Here is a 20,148-nt window from a genome sequence, read left to right on the forward strand (position 1 = left end):
GGTGTTTAAGATAATCTAGGGATGGACGGGGATGCAACAACATATCCTTGAGATATCTCCCCGTGCTCGTCAAAGTGAATCATGAATATCCCTTTTCCCCCGGGAAGTAAACAAAGTTGATCAAGACAAGCCCTAAGACAACAATACACCCCGTCAATCATGACCACCCACGACCTTGGGCACATACGGCTCCTCAAGGTATTTCTCCCCCTCGGCCGTTAGAGCCAGATTCCCAATTTCCAAAGCATCATCAATCCGTTCGACCGAACTAAAGCCCACGATAGGGCTTGCGACGCGCCAGGTAACCCAAGCCAAGACAACGTGAGATATCGACCAATTTCTCCGTTTCGCCACCTCCCCCACTCGATCAATGATAGTGACATCTGCATCAAAGAGATCACTGGCGCTGGTATTCTCAAGACGAGCAGTCACGCCGATATGCGACAAGGGACGGGCGAGCCGCCCGGCCTCAAGTGGACTCCACTGTTTCTTCTTAGCCGCCCATACTAATCATAGTCCATGTAAACGCGCAAAGAGACAAATTGAAATTGAAATTGAAGAGAGAGAAAAAGAAAACTCACAGGAATAAGACCAACTCCCATTTCATTACAGAACCGGTTCATTTCACGCTCCTCCTCGCGATGGGTCAATGGGTCGAAACGGTGGATCTGGAAGAGATCGATATACTCGATGCCCAGTCTTTTGAGAGATACATCCACTGCGTTGAAAATGGCTTATCGAGAGAGTCCTGTAGCATAAATAGTCAGAACTCAGGATATTCTTCATCCCGTAAGGTCACTTTTATAGTGACTCTTGTGTATAGATTACCTACCAAATTGATTGACATAGTCCTTGTCCTGGCGCATTTCTTCTGCGAAGGGGACAGCAAATATGTTGTCGTGCTCACTGGCCGGTGCCCAGCATTTGGTGAAGAGGGTCAGTTTCTGGCGAGGGATCTGGTAGTGCCTGATGGCTTTGCCGATGATCTCCTCTGGCTTGCCATTTGAGTAGTTGTTCGATGTATCCCACTGCCCGAGAATTAGCAGCAACAACTTGCAGAGCAATAGGGAATTTTCTTACCGTGTTGACTCCACGGTCAAAAGCAGTCTTTAGCAATGGAAGTGCCTATGCATTCCAAGTGTTAGATATATTTATATTTTTCAAATGTGCGAGTGGAAAGCACGTACTTTATCTTCGTCGAGGATCCACGATTTCTAATCCTGCCCAGGCGATGGTATAGAACACAGATGAGATATATCTCTATTGGCTAAAACGGTACCTGGGAATACGAGGTCCATGGCCGTTTAAGGGACTGACTGTGACTCAAGTAACGGCGTGGCGGGCCGGAGGTGCGAGTACGAGTTTCTTTTTCAACTCGATATACCAATGGACACTGTTACTAGCGCCAATGTCTTCCTTGGGACCATATGATTCATGCATCGAAGCAGGCAAAGGTCTATTATGATTTCAAGAGGCAGCGGACTTTCAAATTCAGAATGTGAAATACTATCTACACTGTAGCTAACTACGAAACGAATCCTGCCACCTGCCGTACCAGACGAAAATCAGGCTAAAGAAATCCGAGCCCCTCCCATCAAGTCCAACGTTTGCCTTTCGCTGCTCTGCTTTCCCCTTTATCGCTTACCCCCGGGCAACGAAATCGTCTCCGAGGCACCGTACGCAGGAGGCGGCGTAGGGCTGGGCGACGGACGCCGAACAACCGGATCTCGTGCTCCTAGACCAGAAAGCCCCTGAGCACCTGCCGCATCGGTATGCGCACCAGACGGAACTTGACCACCGTCCCCGCCTCCGACGACCACCTGCTTGCCATCGCGCATGCGGCCAACCACCATACCCTTGGCGACAGATTTCAAAAGGGCACGGCGGCTGACCCCCGATGCGTCAATGTAAACTAGCCCGACGTTCTTGATTCCGCCAGTCAGGTTGCTGGCAACGGTGCCCGCCTCGTCCCCGTAGCGGTGGCCAATCATGGTGCTGGCCGCGGCGGAGCCCGAGAAGAGCATGTTGCGTGCGCCTTGCTCGATGCCGTCGGCGAGAGTCGAGAAGGCAATCATTGACTTGTTCATCACGCCTGGTTTATAGTTTGGCGGCGGGTTGCTCTTGTCAACACTCTTTTGTTTGCCGGAGTCTTTGCCTCGGGTCAGAGACGCCCCGAGGTTTTGCGCAACCTTTCCGACTTGTCCCACGGTGCGGGCTGATATATCGGCAGCGCCGTGTGAAAATGTGCCAACCTTGCGGATGCGGTCATGTGTAGCCTCGGAGAAGGTCAATGGCTTCGGATTGGGCTTTGTTCGCTTCGTAAAGGATTCTGCTCCGCTGGAAAGAACATTCGCTAGATAAGAAGATCCGGTCACGACCAGTCTAGATGCCGTCGCCGAGGTCTGAACGATCGTCGAGCCCTTGTAGGCAGGGTGTCGGGCCATAGCCAAGTATTCTTCCGAGACGTTGCTGACACTGACTTGGTTACCCTCGCCTTCCGCGGGGAGTTCAATGCCAACCGGTCCTGTAGAAAGAAACAGTATCAGCCGCTGAAATAGTATATGAATCACGTTGCAGATGTACTCACTCTTTGACCCATGTTTCACATCTGCATCTTCCACCACATTATATCCTTCTCCCAATTCCCCGACAACGCTCCCGTTCTCCTCATCCACAAGCACAATCTTTCCATGTTTGTTTTCAGTCTTTGTATCCGGGGTGGAGATGTAGCCCTCGCCGGGTGCGTAGTCGGCGGGGTTATATGCGGCGGGGTCATGCGCCTTTGGAGGAGGGGCACGCTCGAGGAATGCAGTGCACTGCGCTAGAATAGTTTCAAAAGTATCGACATCATCCTGAGACACTTTGGTTGGTCCGGTGCCGATGCTAGGGAATTGGATTCGAATAAAGGCGCCTGCATCGGCGGCCATGTCCCAGCGGGGAATCAGGTAGCTATCCGGAGGCTGGTGGAAGATTTGGGTGGTCGCGGGCAGCGCAAGGTCCAGCTCTGGTGGAAGGTATAGATGAAGATAGAAATCCTCTTCGGGAGTCTCTGTGCCGGGTGTCCCAGATGAGGAGGCCGGTGTTGGGGAATCGGTGGGGACCATCAACAGAGAAAGCGTTTGAGGGCCCGACGGCGTGAGCTCCTGTTCTTCCCCATTCTGGATGTGATATGCCCGGATATTTTTGACACTGTAGAGCAGGCGAGGGTCATGTGTAGCGCCTGACATGATTCCGGTAGTTGATTTGACGACTGTGGCAGTCAGGAACCAACGCAGAGGCACCGATAACGCGGATAAGGGTATGACGTCGTGGTCAACTCAAATCAAAGATCAGATCCCACTGCGAGTCAACACAGTCACAGTGGTATTTTACCCGAGCAAATCACACTGAAGAGAATGATGATGAAGAGAAACGAAAGCTAGAAGGCTACAGCCAAGGCCAAGGAGGGGCACTCTTTAAGAGACGTGCGTCTGGGCGCTTAGATAACAATGATGGTACTACTGCGCCACATAGTCACGATGCACTGCCACACCGCCACAGTCCCCAGACTCGGCGCCTGAGGCAGGCCATTCCGATTGGCTGCTTGGTCGCCCCCCAAATTAGCTGCCAATCGCATCCAGACAACTCCCGTCTCTGTTCCACCCTTGAGAATGGTCGAGTTCCAGATCGTGTCGGATCTCCATTTAGAAAACCCATGCGCCTATGATGTGTTTGACATTCCTGCCCAAGCGCCTCATCTGGCGCTTCTTGGAGACATAGGGGTCGTCACGGATGCCGGCTTCTTCTCCTTCGTCGAGGCCCAACTTCGACGGTTCCAGGTCGTGTTCCTTCTCTTGGGAAATCATGAGCCATATCATTCTTCTTGGGATCAAACAAGGGAAAAGATCTGCCAGTTTTCTGAGTCGGTCTACCAACGGCGGTCATCCCAAGAGGGTCAGCCAGCAGCAGAGAGACTGGGCACGTTCGTCTTCTTGGACCAGACCCGCTATGATGTTTCGCCAGATGTGACGGTACTAGGATGCACTCTGTACTCGCAAGTTACGACAGCACATCAGGAGCGTGTCAGCTTTGGGCTGAACGATTTCTACTACATAGACAGCTGGACTGTCGAGGATCATAATGCTGCTCATGCGGCTGACCTGAGGTGGTTGAATGACCAGGTCTCCCACGTTGCCACAACAGAGCCCCAACGTAAGATTATGATCTTGACGCATCATAGCCCAATTACTCGAGATACACGTGCGGTTGACCCAAGGCATATCAACAGCCCACTCTTGTCTGGGTTTGCTACAGATCTTTCGGAACAAGAATGCTGGAGGAACCCTCGGGTGCGATTATGGGGGTTTGGCCATACGCATTTCAACACTCGGTTCACCGAAGAGGGAACAGGCAAGCAGATTGTGAGCAACCAGCGAGGCTACTACTTTTCTCAATCCATAGGGTTTGATCCTGGGATGGTTGTTAGTATTTGAGGTTATCTTGATTCACCGATTTCAGAGAACAAAAGGAAATCAATTGCAACCAGGCTATGCCTAGGGTTAAGTCTTTTGTTGTATCATTGTTTGTCTGTTCCTCTATGGGCATAAAGAATAAATATGGGAGAACCCTATGATAGTTGGCCCAGGAGGTTAAGTAAAAAGAGCACAGAGTTCCTTACTCAAATCACTGGCTTTATCACTACAGTATAGATATTAAGGGAGAGTGAGGTTGTCCCTGGGGGAATATTGTTTTTGAGGATATCATTGATTCATGACGATCAGAAAACCAGACAAGAACACAATCCATATGAAATAGTACTATTTAGATAGATAGAAAGTGCGTACCCATAAATCGCCCTACTTAGGCGATAAATTAAGAATACCCAGATTACCTCTATAGGCTATTATCTCTCTAGGGGGAGAGGTACAATAAAAGCGGCAACGTGAATAGAACCCAGAGATAACTCATTAAAACAACGAAGAAAATTCCCAATTCGGTCGGTCTATCGACCACTTATTGTTTATGACTGTCCCGTAACTTCGTAGGGTTCACCAGAAATGTGAATCTAAAGTACACCCGGGAGATTAATGCCTCAGCAGGCTAGGAATCGTAGGGCGTTATACCAGGAAGACATGGAGATGAAACTGAGCGAGAAGTGAAGAAATAATAACAATAACAATAATAACAAGATAAGGATAAATATGTCAAAACTGGTTTTTTTGAATACCCAAAAAAATTATCAAAAAGTGATGGACGAGCGGCGGATCGAACGCCGGACCTTTCGTATACAAGGGTGCTTGCAAAACGAATATTCTGCCACTGAACTACACGCCCATTTCATGATGACTTACCAATATCTATATTAGTTAAACTCAGTTATTGAAAATTTGTGTATATTGAGCCGGAGCAAAATGAAAATTGGTTTATATATATATAGTCATATCTATTTATGGATAATAACCTTATTATAGAAGTTATATGTTCAAAGAGTTTTTAAAAGTTCTATTTTACACTAAAGCCCACAGTTTTGTTAACGCTCTATTAGAGTGTAAGCCTAAGATAATGTGATCCTAGTACCGACCTAAGAGATATAGGATGCGCGCTAAGTGCCCTGGAGAAAGACAATATATTAATTTTTATTTGGAAAAGTTGGGCGCACTATGGCCTTTGTAAAAAAAGTCAAAACTTAAAGTCTGTAACCTTATAATAATTGACCAGCTGCTGACCCTCGTTTCGGTGAGGTAAAGTCTGAGTTTAGTATTTAAGTAATAGAAATTAGATTTAAAAGCTTGGTTATATAATTTCTATCCTATAAAAGGGGTATTGATAGGGGCACCCTACCCTTTTCACTATGGGCACCCCAATATACCTATTTATCATTCACTAAGTCTAGAATAGAGCCCAATCAGGTGATTCCTTTTAATATATGATTCTATAAAAAAGTTGTATATATATACAGTAGTTCACTCTACAAACTTATTATCAATATTGAGCCCCAACGCAGCTCAAAGGTAAGTAGCCAAAAAAGGGACATATTTCCATGTATGATGGGTACAATAAAAGCCACTTGTCTGCGACTGCCTAATTTTTATTATTTTTTTTTTCATCGCACGTGGAATCAATGCGCTTATTTTCAACCAACCAAGCCCTATATAGTTTCGTTTGTATATCGATCATCAGAGGTGAATATTTCGGGAGTCATCGTCCGTAAATGCCTGGCTCGATGTATCATCAGCAAAATATAAAGCGGTATGCAGAGAAGTGGTGAGCATACGAGTTGCCAGTTCCATTCTGGGTGATCTAGTCTCAGATCATTGGCATGGATGATTCGGATAGTGTTGATGAAAAGCTCAGTATATTCGTCGAGTCACATTGACTTTTTGGGGGTCGATTTCCCCGCTCAGCACTGAGCAGACCTGCAAAAAATTGACATCGAAGAATCGCGGAGTATCGAATAACCCATGGGTTTCCACCGCGAAAACTCGAATTCGAACGCTGATTTCAAACCCCGAGCAACGGTGAAAGATTCGAAAGAAGGAGGCTTCATTGGTAGTCAGTCCATCCCAGCCGTTTAGAACGATAATGATATTAGAGCCTCGATCCCGACCTTCATTGAGCAAATCGACGAAGTATTCCATTACCCCATTCCCGGATAATAGTGGGTTATGGGAATTGTGTATGAATGTGTAGTAGCGAGGCGGGTGAATGCCCATGCCAAATCTGGCCTGATAGTTCTGAGAAACAAGCTCCAAAGACTCACGCAGCCACAATCTGGTAGCATCTTGATTGGGAGCTTCACGTAAATTAGCCCGAGCAACGAAGACAATGATTGGCTCAGTATTTCTCATGATAAATATGAAGACAGAATATCAAGGAATTCGGTAGTACAGTAGTTTGGTATAAGAGTTTAGTAGAGGGCAAGTGTAAGAATAGCTGGGGAGAGAGAGTATAAGCAGAGAAGAAGGTAGCCGGGGATAGTGTAGTGGTGAATTTGGCGATCTCGGATTGATTGCGGGGCGTAGCGAAGCACTCTATAGTGGGGCACAGTGTCATGTGATCTTTATCGTAGGGGCACTATTGTAAAGAATATACTTGTCAGGGTATAAGGCCTGTCGATCAGGTAAAGAAACAAGGGGAAAGGAGTAAGGGAAAATAGTATATCCTTATTACTGTTAAGACTGAATCTTGTCTTGCCAGCTGGATACGGGAGTGTCAATTTATCATATAGCATCTTTGTAACTCCACGTATCATCGATAATGTAAACGACTGGGTCTCTGTTATATATCGTGATCATTCCTCTGTAGGGTGGATCAAGTAACAAGTTCCGACTTCTTTTAGGATTATATAATATTACCTGATTCACCCCTTCCGTTAGTTAGGAATAATTTTATACCTTGCTATCTTAGTAGACCCTTTATAATTATCCCCCTTTTTAAGGTTAGGTAGCCTTAACTAACGCGTTTATTTTATTGCTATAATATAGGCGCGTCGGCGCGGTATCTTTTCGTGGGGTTTTCGTTTGCCTCACTATCGAGGCGATAAAGAGATTATATAGTTAACTAGTAAATAAAGACGCGTCGAATTATATATTCGAGTCTTTATTTATATTTTTAAGTAGTAACTCCTTTCTTTTTCTTTTTTTCTCTTTTACGTTATATTCGTTATATTTTATCCTCTGTTTCTTGCTGCTTCTACTACTTCCTATTCCTTTTCCGTGACTATTACTATTGTTATACCTCGTTATCGTTATTCGGGTCGATTATTATACTAACTAGTGCGTTCTACTACTATTTCGTCTATCTTTTTATAGTATACTAAGTATTTTTGGACTAAGGTTAAGGCGTACGACTCTAAGTCGCTCTTCGTCGTCGAATATAAACTAGATATAGCGGCTTCGGTTATCTATTAGTAATATTCCGCCTATAACGCGTTATATAATATAATACGTTCCGCGGTACCTTTATTTTGGTTTATACTAATATTCTTTAGGTTATAAAGGGTATAGTTAGGGATATCTATAATCTATAGATAATCCTTAGCTAGCTGAATAAGGAATTTCTGGAGCCTCTGGCTAAGGGTACTCTTAAGGAGGGGGATAAAGAGAAAGAGAATAAATAAAAGAAAGATATATTAGTCGTGGCCGGAAAGGCTACGATAGAGCTTATAAAGGCCTTTAATACAATAGAGTTAGCGTATCGCCGCTAGTTCTCTCTTACTACTATTTATAAGTTGACTATAGTAAGTAGGATCGCTAGTATTAGTATAATTTCGTTAACGTTCCGGTAGGCCTAATATAAGGTTTATATAATATATATCGCTATTCGTCGCTAGGATATAGCTATTTATATCTTTCTGTCTAAAGATTGTTACGAACCAAGCCACCTCACTCGCGCCAACAGGGGTACAAGAGGAAACCAGAGCCAACCAACCCCGCGGTGATGATGCAGGACAACAAGGGTATAAGTCACGTGACAATATACCACGATCCATCGCCAAGGAATGGTATATCGGATGGTATATCAATGGGACTACTACATGCCTGCATGCAGTATACCACAAACGAGGGCGTGGAATACTGGGCAAGGGATATATAAGGACAGTCTTTACCACATGTATTTAGTTCTTCGTGATCAATCCCATCATTGTTACTTGGAGCCACCCTTTGGTACTTCACAGTTCGAACATAGCGACAACCCTCCAACGGTCTTGGGAGCTTACTTAGTGATCCTCGATCCCTAAGTGACTGACTTGACCGGCGCTCTAACTGGCACACCTTGCAAGCACCCTAGAGACCCGAGCCCATAGAAGGCCCCCGAGGCATTGGTACGGTTGCGGATACGCTTGAGGCCTGCAGTACTCCTAGAGAAGTATCACCTTTGCGGACGTTACTCACCGTGACCAGTTAGCAGTTCGTAACACATTGATCACCCTGTCATCGAACCGTGAAGTCCAAGCATCATGGCGTCGCACGGCAGTAACAACAAGGGCAAGGCGATCGAGCCTCTGCCACCGAAAACGCAAACACGACACACCGACTTGGATTCGGACGATGAAGATGAGAAACGAGTCAGGGCACTGGAAGAACAGATTCACACCCTGATCAGCCAGCTCAACACCTTTAGCAGCAAGCATGACCACGACATTGGAGACCTTCGAGACTCAGTCGAGCAAAGTGCAGCCCAAATCGCCGCCTCTGCACCAGCATCTTCCGTGGGAATCAAGTTACCCAAAGCAGAGAGCTTCGACGGTACTCGATCTAAGCTTCGAGGGTTCCTCACCCAGATGGATATGCACCTTGACATGAACAGAGGAAGGCTAGTCAACGACGCCGCAAAAGTCATCTTTGTGTCATCATACCTACGAGGACAAGCATGGGATTGGTTGGAACCGTACATTCGAGAATACTATGAAAAGACTCCAGACGCCTGGTCTGCCATGGCCCAGGGCATCTTTTCGCGATACAGCAGCTTCCGACAATTGCTTGAACGAACCTTCGGCGATATCGACGCGAAAGCAACGGCTGAACGGAAACTTGCACGAACTCGACAAACCACCTCCGCAACAGCCTACGTTGCCGAGTTCATGGCACACGCCGCAATCCTAGGATGGGACGACTACGCTTTGATTCCACCATTCTATGGGGGGCTGAAATCACACATCAAGGACGAAATCGCTCGAATCGGACGACCTACCACCATGAATGAATTCGTCGACACTGTTGTACGAATCGATAACCGCTTCTACGACCGACAGCGAGAAGAAAGCGAACTTAAACAATGGCGCCGTAACCCAGGACGAGGAAACGGCGGACGATTCCAACAAAGACGGAACTTTGGGAGAAGGGACAACGACCCCTACGGACCCAAACCAATGGAACTCGATGCAGCAAGGCTGCCTACCGAAGAACAGAAACGACGCAAAAACAACAACCTGTGCTTCAACTGTGGTAAGCCAGGACACCGAATCAAGGACTGCCGAAGCAAGAGGCAGGAGAAACCCCAACAATTGAACGCGACCCAAGAACGAAGAGGTGCGTACGACACTACTGGCACCGAGAAACCAGAACAAGGGAAGCCTCAACGGCTCTACGCGACGCAGGAGCGCGACTGGGAAGGCCCCATGATTGTGGATGGGAGCAAGCCACCAGGACTGTATCGGGATGAGCGAATGCTCTCCGAAACAGACGACGAAGAATTCCCAGAGATCGACTATGAAATCATCGAAAACTCGCCGCAGATGTACGCGAAGGATCATGCCGCGGAACTGACACAAAACAACGAGGTCTATATGGACGACCTAGTCCTTAGGACGCCCGCGCAAGCTGGTAGCGCGGAGGAACACTTTGAGCGCTTCAAGCAAGGCTCAGAAGATATTGAGAGTCAAGGATGGACCCAGTACGGTCCCTGGAACACCATCGACTCCCAGGAATTGTCGGACGATTCCCAGGAGTGGGGCACAGGTATCCTGAGGACACCAATTGAAATCCCAGGAACGCCGGAGATCCCAGAAACTCCACCCACACTCCCAGAAACGGAAGAGACGATCCTGGAAACGCCTCAGGAAAACCCCAGGAACAGAGAAACCTCGAGTGACGAGACAAAAGGCCAACAGGATGAGTCGGCTCGGGAAGAGCTATCCCAGGACCAACCAACCTGTCCATGTGAGCATCCACGATGCGCGTGTCGAGGATACGCACGACACCCGAAACATGACATCAGGGCGGTTGTAGGATGCTACGACGACAATTGCATGCTCCACTACCCAGGGAAACTCAACCTTGGAGTTGAGCCGAGACCTTTGCGATGGGAAAAACGACCCCAGTGGAAGCCCGAATACACAGGAACATGGCACGGCAACAAGAAAATTGCACCCACACCACAACTCGCAGCAACACAGTGGGGGGCACATATGAAAGTCTTCGTCAACGTCGCATACAAGAATATGCGAGCGATGATCGACTCAGGAGCCAGCGGAAACTTCATGAGCCCACAGTGCTGTCAGGAATATACAATCCAGCGGCGACGAAAAGAGGAGCTCTTACCTCTTACTGGACTCAATGGAGAACCACTCAGCACGGGAATTACGCACGAAACAGGGGACCTGCCGATGGTTTTGGGAAATCATTTTGAAACAATCAACTTCAACATCACCAACCTCGGGCAGTACGACGTCGTGCTAGGAGTTCCGTGGTTACGAAGACATAACCCAGCTATCGATTGGCAGAAAGGACTCATTGTCTTCAACCGATGTGAATGCCGACAAACCAGTGAGACATGGACCGGGAACAGATACAGACCAGCACAGGGACCTAGTCAAGGGGTGACAGGTGGCCCTCGAGGCCCTCACGAAGGCAAACTTAAGAGGAGCACTCGGCCCAGAGGCGGGGCACAGTACAAGGCAACGGAAGCCAGTACCATCGTCAACACCGAGCAACGACCGGATATGACAGACGACGAGCTAAGGGAGTACGTGATGGTTGAACACGGCTCCACAGCCCTCTGTGCAACAGGGGAAGAAACACAGATTCCTGAGGAATACCAAGACTTCCAGGATGTGTTTACGCCACCAAAGGAGGGCACGCTACCAGAGCATGGCCCGTACGACCACGAGGTCAACCTCGAAGAAGGCAAGGAGCCTACATTCAGACCAATTTACCAGCTCTCACAGAAGGAATCGGAGACGCTGAAGGAATACATCGACACGAACCTGAGGAAAGGATACATTCGGAAATCCACCTCACCAGCAGGATATCCTATCCTATTCGTACCAAAGAAAGATGGAAGTCTTCGACTTTGTGTGGACTATCGACAATTAAATTCGATTACCATCAAAGATCGACATCCGTTACCACTGATTCACGAGATCCAAGACCGCATTCAAGGAGCCAAATACTTCACCAAGTACGACATCACTGAGGCTTACAATCGGCTCAGGATCAAGGAAGGCCATGAATGGAAGACAGCATTCAGGACCAAATTCGGACACTTCGAATATGTGGTTATGCCTTTTGGTCTTACCAACGCACCAGCATCGTTCCAGAGGTTCATCTTCACCGTTCTGGAAGAATACCTCGATGTTTTTGTTATCGCTTACTTGGATGATATCTTAGTATTCTCCAAGACCGAAGCAGAACATATTGAACACAACAAAAAGGTGCTGCAGAAGCTCAGAGAAGCCAAAGTCACTCTGAAGCTCAAGAAATGCGAATTCCACGTCCAGGAAACCAGCTTCCTTGGATACACCATCAGCCTCGACGGTCTAGGAATGGAAGAAGAAAAGGTCAAAAGCATTGTGGAATGGCCCACACCCAGAAACGTCAAGGACGTACAAAGCTTTCTTGGATTGGCAAATTACTATCGGAAACTAGTCCCGGGTTACTCGAAATACGCCGCCGGACTATACCGATTCACCAAGAAGGGAGAAACGTTCAACTGGGACGACAAAGCAGAAGAATCATTCCAAAAACTCAAGAGCTTGTTCGAGAAACGAACAGTCGTTGGAATCTTCGACTACGAAAAGCCAACCACGATGGAAACCGACGCGTCAGACTACGCCCTGGGAGCACAACTGACCCAGCCGGACGAAAACGGAAAGCCCAGACCAATCGCATTTTGGTCTAGGAAGATGATCCCCGCAGAACTCAATTACGACATCCACGACAAAGAACTGCTTGCTATAGTGTCAGCATTTCAAGTCTGGAGAGCGTACCTCGAAGGAGCAAAGCATACTGTGACGGTCAAGACGGACCACCACAACCTGACATTCTTCACCACCACGAAGAAACTCACTCGACGGCAAGCTAGATGGGCTGAAACCCTTGCACAATACGATTTTAAGATTGTTCACTGCAAAGGGACTGAAAACGCTGTCGCAGACGCACTCAGCAGACGACCTGACTATCAGATCGGCACAAAGGAAGCGGAGCCCGCTATCCTCACTACAAACGACCAAGGAGACATCGTCTACAACCGACAAATACTCGCAGCAACCAGCGAAATCGAAGACGACGGATGGCTAGACAAGGTCCGAAGAGCCACCGCCGAGGACGAATCAATGCAAGCAGTCCTCGGGAACGAACGTCACAACGGCACTACAAGCGACGACGGATTCGTCATCATCCATGGCTTGATCTATGTTCCACGATCGCTGCAGAACGAAGTCATCAAAAAACACCACGACTTCCCGACGCACGGACATATGGGAGTTGAAAAAACAATGGAACATATCTCACGCAACTACTACATCCCGAACATGCACCGAAAAGTAAGGGGGTACATCAAAAGTTGCGACACATGTCAACGGAACAAGCCATCACGACACCTTCCTTACGGGGAAATGCAGACAGCAGACACGCCAACGCGGCCATGGGAATGGATTACCATGGACTTTATCACGAAACTACCAGAATCAGAAGGTTGCGATATGATCATGGTCATTGTCGACCGACTCACAAAGTACGCATATATGGTTGCGACAAAAGAAAGCATCGACGCAAACCGAATGGCGAATATACTACTTCGCTACGTTTTCGGAAACCATGGAGTACCCGACAAGATCACATCGGACCGAGACAAACTGTTCACATCCAATATGTGGCAATCATTTGCGGACCAAATGGGTATTGAGCACAGACTCTCTACTGCATATCACCCGCAAACCAACGGACAGACAGAACGAGTCAACCAGACTCTGGAACAATACCTGAGACACCATGTGAACCACCAGCAAGACGATTGGGCAGGATTGTTACCAATTGCACAATTCGCTTACAACAACGCGATGCATGCAACGACGAAGGAATCGCCGTTCTTCGCGAACTATGGGTATAATCCCAAGTTAATCGGAGAACCCCGAAACGAGAGAACTGTGGCAGAATCCGCAAGACTACTGACCACCGGGATCAAGCAACTCCACATGCAAATGGCTCGAGACATCGAATTTCTGAACCTACGCATGAAAACGCACTACGACCAGCGCCACCGAGCCGGCCCTGATCTGAAAAAGGGGGAGAAGGTCTACCTCCTACGACGAAACATCAAAACCAAGCGACCGAGCGCGAAACTCGACCACCTGAAGTTGGGACCATTCGAAATTGAAGAACAAACAGGACCAGTCAATTTTCGCTTGAAACTACCAGAAAGCATGCGACGCATTCACCCAACGTTTCATATCTCGTTACTCGAACCCGCACCAGAAAACGCCGAACTCGCTACCAACGTGGAAATCGAAGAAGAAACCGAAAACGAATATGAAGTCGAAAAAGTTCTGGACAACAAACGCATCAGTGGCAAGCCTCACTACCTTGTCAAATGGAAGGGGTACGATACCTCTGAAAACACTTGGGAACCTATTGAGCACCTGACGGGTTGCTCTCAGCTGGTTCAACAGTTCCACCAGCGGATAGATCGAAATTCCCTTCGGCAATCGCAGCCTCGACACTCCAGAAGCCAGGAGGCATCTGATCCAGAGACTGAGTCATCCTCATCAGACTAGCGTCTCCCGACGTAGCAGCCAATTGACGAATCTCCTGCTGCTCCGCCAACCGATCAAAATCACGAAATTCCTCGGCGGTAGGGGGATCCTCTTCGTTTAACCGATCCAACGTCGTCTGATCGTGATCCAACATCCGACCACCACGTTCTTTGAGAAATTGTTGATGTTTTTGGAGGCGAAGGACCTTTGCCATCGCCTCATTCATCTTTTGCGAATGCTGAAGAAATTGCTTTTGGGCCTCCTCGAGATCGGACGCCAACTTTCGTTCATTTTGTTGCAGGTCATCCCACTCCTTATCTGTGTGGAAACTCCTCTCACAAGTGTGTCCACGACGAGCACAAGTCGAACACTTCTTACTCTTCACGAAAGGACTCATGATGCAACACTTTCCACGAATAAGACAATAATCGCACGGGAAATCCACGGGGCGACCAGTTCGTTCAATCCTATCACCCAAACGAGCGTTATCAGCGTACTTGTTACGCTTCGGTTTAACGGCAGTGCGGGGGGACATGACGGGACAACATTGTGGGAACTCACCTAGAGGGGACACCGAGAATTTAAGGACTTTTCGAGGACGAAAATCTGGAAGAGGGGGAGATGATGTTACGAACCAAGCCACCTCACTCGCGCCAACAGGGGTACAAGAGGAAACCAGAGCCAACCAACCCCGCGGTGATGATGCAGGACAACAAGGGTATAAGTCACGTGACAATATACCACGATCCATCGCCAAGGAATGGTATATCGGATGGTATATCAATGGGACTACTACATGCCTGCATGCAGTATACCACAAACGAGGGCGTGGAATACTGGGCAAGGGATATATAAGGACAGTCTTTACCACATGTATTTAGTTCTTCGTGATCAATCCCATCATTGTTACTTGGAACCACCCTTTGGTACTTCACAGTTCGAACATAGCGACAACCCTCCAACGGTCTTGGGAGCTTACTTAGTGATCCTCGATCCCTAAGTGACTGACTTGACCGGCGCTCTAACTGGCACACCTTGCAAGCACCCTAGAGACCCGAGCCCATAGAAGGCCCCCGAGGCATTGGTACGGTTGCGGATACGCTTGAGGCCTGCAGTACTCCTAGAGAAGTATCACCTTTGCGGACGTTACTCACCGTGACCAGTTAGCAGTTCGTAACAAAGATCTCTTAGGGAAATATCTCCGAAAGTTCTAGTCCTAGCGTCTTCTCTATTTAGTTCTGGGAGATAATAGTTTTATATACTAGGTAACGGCGAAATAGGGGCTTCTGGAGGCCCTATAGTCGGTATCCTAAGATAAGTATAGTCCCGATCCGGCGGTCTCCGATCTAACTAATAATCCCGATACTAAGCGTCGCCTAAAATAGTTAAAGAAGAACTTCTTTGTTCCTATTCCCGAGTTTTAAATAGAGTTCTATGTTTGTGCCGCTATTTTACGGTAATAATAATAGTATTGTTCCGGTAGAGTTTCGGTGGCTTTCTACTTAGTTTATAGGATTTCTTTTTAAGTAATATCTTATCTTTTTTATCTTTACTTCTTATATTTTATAATAGCTCTTTTTGTATTTACTATATTTTTTTCTAGGATCTACTAATTATACTCTGATAGCTAGCCCTTCTATTTAACTAGGAAGTAGGATTTTCTATTAAAATATTAGTAATCTTTTACTTTTTTAATCTTTTATTTATTATTATCTTATAGTTCTAGTATCGGTATACTTCTATTATTATTTCGCTCTTTATCCTTTTATTTCTAGGGTTTAAGAAGTGATATATAGAATATATTATAAATTTAATTATACTAGTTTAGTAGAACTAGTCAATATATCTATGATCCGATCTTCTCGAGAATTCGGAGAGGTCTAATAAACTTAGGTATTAATTTCTTTATTATCTTTAATCTTAAGTTTCTTATTAATAGAGCGACTAAGTCCTTATATTTAAATAATATTTCTTTATAGGTTTTATTATAGTGTTTCGCTTACGTTTCTATTACTTTTTATTATTATTCTATTAAGTCTTATCTTAATTTTTGTAGTTTTTTAGCGCGCGTTTTTGTTACTAGGATCTTTTTTAAAAGTATATCGTCCTTAGCACGTAGTTAGAAATTAGGCGAATATCCTATTAAGGTCTAGAAAGCGGATTTCTCTATTATTACGTTAGGGGCGTTATTATATACAAATTATATATTTCTTAATAATTTTAGCTATATAATCTATTCTCTATCGATAAAATAGCGAAGATAGCGTTTTAGTATCTGATTTATCTTTTCTATTTAGCTATCGGTTTATAAATAAAATACTATCGAAAGACGGAGTTTAATATAGCTAATATAGTATAACTTTAACTAAAATTTGCTAGTAAAGAGTGATCCTTAATCTAAGATAATTCCGTCTAGTGGCCTATACTATAGTTTTATTTTATTATAGAATAATTCTATAAGTTCTATAGCGTCGATTGTTATTGATATAGCGAAGAATAGGGACTATTTCGTTAGTCTATTAATAATAACTAGTATCGCGTTAATTTCTTAGGTTCTATTTCTGTTTAGTAGTAACCCTATAATAAAGTCTATTAATAATTTGCTAAAGGGCCGAGATAATATTAATAGCGATTCTAGTTTACTATATAAGCGATACCTTAGTATTATTATTCCTTAATATATTATATATATCTAGATATATTCTTTTACGTTATCCTAAAGTCTAATCTAGTAGAATTTCTTTCTTAGTAGCGTTTTGGTCCTATTTCGCCCGAAATAGCTTATTAAGGGGTTATTATAATAAATACTTAGTAATTTCTTTCTAAGGTTCTCTCTTATTAGGATAAAAAGACGATTCTTAAATTAAAGAAGGCCTTTTGGGTTAATACCCTAATTCTTAAAGTTTTTGGATATCTGATTTAACGCGGCTTTTAGCTTTTATATCTCTAGGTCCTTATTTTAGATCTATTTAATTATTATTTATAATTTAGTGTTAGCTTTTGCTAAGTAGGTATATTTCTTTTTATAAATACCCTATATCTTATATTAAGGTATTCTTTTGTCCTTTGTAAGTTTTTCCTAGATAGCCTAATTAGCTACTTTTATATTAGTAGACTCTTTTTTACTCTTTATTATATAGATACTAAATTAAGGATCGCTTTCTCTTAAAGGTATCTCGCTAGGTTTAAACTAGGACTTCTTAGTAATAAGGTCTATAACCGTAATTACTTAAATACTAGCTTTCTATAGGCTAGATAGTAGCTCTTCGGTTATAATCTATTTTTATAATAATACGAGTAATTCTTTTCCCAGAGCGTCCCTCTAAATAGAATTAGGTTTTCTCGAAAGTCTATCCGTAGGATTGCTTTTTCCTAACCGGTGCTTAACTATAAAGTTAAATAGTGTAAGATATATATATTAATATATCTATCTTCTATTTAGCTTAGTTTATTTTATAAAAGATTAAAGGTTTAAGTGATCTAATAATATTTCGATAGTGAATCTACTATCTTCTAAATACTATCTCTAATATTTAAAGGAGTATATAATTACGAAAAGTTCTTAGTCTAGTATATTATAATTTAACTCTACTCTAGAGAATGATTTTAATTAAAAGGTAACTAGATAATATTGATCTTGGTTATCTAGTTAAGAGAGAATACTAGCTATTCTTTGATTTAACGTATCTATTTTAATATATATTAGGTATTAGGGATTAAAGTATTATAGTAGGGGTATATTACGAAAGGCTGCGATTAGGTATTAAAATACTATTTTTTTATAAATTATAAATTAGTAACTTCTAGGTTTTTTGGTGTTCTTACTCTTTTTAAGTAATATAGTTAAAGGTGCTATGATATAAGAGAAGTTGTAGATAAATTATCGATAAAAGTTATAGAACCCGATAAAGACTTAGATATTATAGTAATTTTTGGGTTCTAGCCACAAAACGATAGCGTTAATCTATCGTTAGTCTATCGATATACTATCTTAGTTTATAATAAATCTAAGGAATTCTACTTTTCTTTAGTAAAATATATATTTCGAAGGTTTTATATAAAGTCCTGCTTCCTTTATTTTTTTAAGGATTTACTAGATATAGTAAGTATACGACTTACGGTCCGATAAGAATATTAGAATATTATCTAAATATATAATATAGGAGATATTAAATAATCCCCGTAAGGCGGTATAGATATAATTCTAAAAAGTAATAGGAGTATTAGTTAAGCTAAATAGTATAACTATATACTTAAAGTAACCGTAACGTATATAGAATATAGTCTTTTATTCTTCGCTCTCTCGAATACAAATATAGTAATAAACGTTCTAGACGTCGATCTTACTAAAGTATTTTGCTCCTAAAAGTCGATCTAAAATCTCCGAAATAAGAGATAAAGGGTATCGATTCTTTACTGTAACCTTATTAAGTCCCCGATAGTCTATATATAGATATAATCCTCTATCTTTCTTTAGAATAAAAAGAATTAGTGCTCTAGTAGGACTTTTTAAGGGTCTAATTCTTCTGTTTATAAGATTTTTGTTAATATAGGTTCGTAATATTTGTAATTCGCTTTATAATAAAGGGTATATTAATCCGTAAGGTAAGGAATAGTTATTTTCTAATTTAATAGTATAATCCTATAAGCTATTAGGTAGAAGGATTTATAATCGCTCTGCTAAGAAGATATCGATAAATCAGTGTAGTTCTAGGTGTTACGAACCGCTAACTGGTTACGGTGAGCAGGGTCCTCAAAGAGTAATACTTCTCTTGGAATACTGCAGGCCTCAAGTATGATCCGCAACCGTACCAACGCCACGCAGGGCCTTAGATAGACTCAGGTCTTTAGGGTACTTGTAAGGTGTAACAGCTAGGGCGCCGATCAAGTCAGTTACTTAGGGATCAGAGATCACTAAATAAGCTCCTAAGATCGTTGAGGTTTTTAGCTTTATAGTCGAGACTGTGAATAGTACTCAAGTAACAATAGTGCAATTAATCACGAAGAACTAAATATATACGCAAAGGAATGCCTTTATATATCTAGCTCTTCTTATCGCCCGATGAGTCCAGGACTTATCGCTTAATAGGATCCGATCTTATCACCCGATAAGATATCACGTGACCTTTGGTATAGTTAAGCCACTACCTAGAATATACCTATGTAGTGGATTTCCCCTGACACGTGGATTCTGCTGTTAGTTTCCGCTGATGCTTAGACTTATGCTCACTAATCAGTTTATTGGCTCTCGGTGGCCTATCGTCAAGTTGCGGGGTCCTTAGACAACTAGCGGTTATAGGGTCTGTAATATTATCCCCTCTTTTTCCTGAGTTTTCGTCCTCGGAAATATAAATAGCGTGCTTTCCCTGGTGAGTGCCCCTACTTTTCTTTTCCTTTATGTTTCGAGTCTTTTCTGACTATATCTTCCAAGTCCTCGGTCCGCAAGAATCAATTTAGTGCTCGTATCGAGGAGGAAGGTTATCGGTCTGTTATCCCCTACGACCGTTGCGTTCGTCTTAAATAAGTGTGTATCCGATCCGACTATTCCGATCGCTGTTCTGGTTATATAAAGGCGGGTAGTGGTGCTAAATACACGATATCGAACCCGACTTTTTCTGATACCGAATAACGGCGTCTGGTGAAATCCTAGAATTCGTTGGAGGAAGAGGAAGAAGCTATCCTTCTTTAGTAATAAA

At 44.1% G+C, this 20,148-nt stretch overlaps 4 protein-coding genes across 4 annotated transcripts; 2 read left to right on the top strand and 2 right to left on the bottom strand.

The window, feature by feature from the left end:
• Positions 1-153: 153 nt before the first annotated feature.
• On the bottom strand, positions 154-1,298 carry NUU61_006202 (aldo-keto reductase; the record flags this gene model as incomplete). The annotated part of the gene is made up of 6 exons (XM_056656730.1): positions 154-483; positions 582-733; positions 833-1,028; positions 1,081-1,125; positions 1,188-1,214; positions 1,290-1,298. 6 exons carry the CDS (start codon positions 1,296-1,298, stop codon positions 154-156), a joined length of 759 nt encoding a protein of 252 aa, XP_056509530.1.
• A 336-nt stretch (positions 1,299-1,634) lies between these two features.
• On the bottom strand, positions 1,635-3,227 carry NUU61_006203 (senescence-associated domain-containing protein; the record flags this gene model as incomplete). Its single annotated transcript, XM_056656731.1, has 2 exons — positions 1,635-2,524; positions 2,588-3,227. The coding sequence occupies 2 exons, from the start codon at positions 3,225-3,227 to the stop codon at positions 1,635-1,637; spliced, it is 1,530 nt and encodes a 509-aa protein (XP_056509531.1).
• A 423-nt stretch (positions 3,228-3,650) lies between these two features.
• Positions 3,651-4,472, top strand: NUU61_006204 (Ser/Thr protein phosphatase superfamily; the record flags this gene model as incomplete). The annotated part of the gene is made up of 1 exon (XM_056656732.1): positions 3,651-4,472. One exon carries the CDS (start codon positions 3,651-3,653, stop codon positions 4,470-4,472), a length of 822 nt encoding a protein of 273 aa, XP_056509532.1.
• Positions 4,473-9,676: 5,204 nt separating this feature from the next.
• NUU61_006205 (C2HC-type zinc finger protein) lies at positions 9,677-10,287 on the top strand (the record flags this gene model as incomplete). The annotated part of the gene is made up of 2 exons (XM_056656733.1): positions 9,677-10,218; positions 10,281-10,287. 2 exons carry the CDS (start codon positions 9,677-9,679, stop codon positions 10,285-10,287), a joined length of 549 nt encoding a protein of 182 aa, XP_056509533.1.
• Positions 10,288-20,148: the final 9,861 nt, after the last annotated feature.

The sequence above is a fragment of the Penicillium alfredii genome (assembly GCF_028826965.1).
Source record: "Penicillium alfredii strain IBT 34128 chromosome Unknown utg000009l_segment0_segment0, whole genome shotgun sequence".
Taxonomy (NCBI): domain Eukaryota; kingdom Fungi; phylum Ascomycota; class Eurotiomycetes; order Eurotiales; family Aspergillaceae; genus Penicillium; species Penicillium alfredii.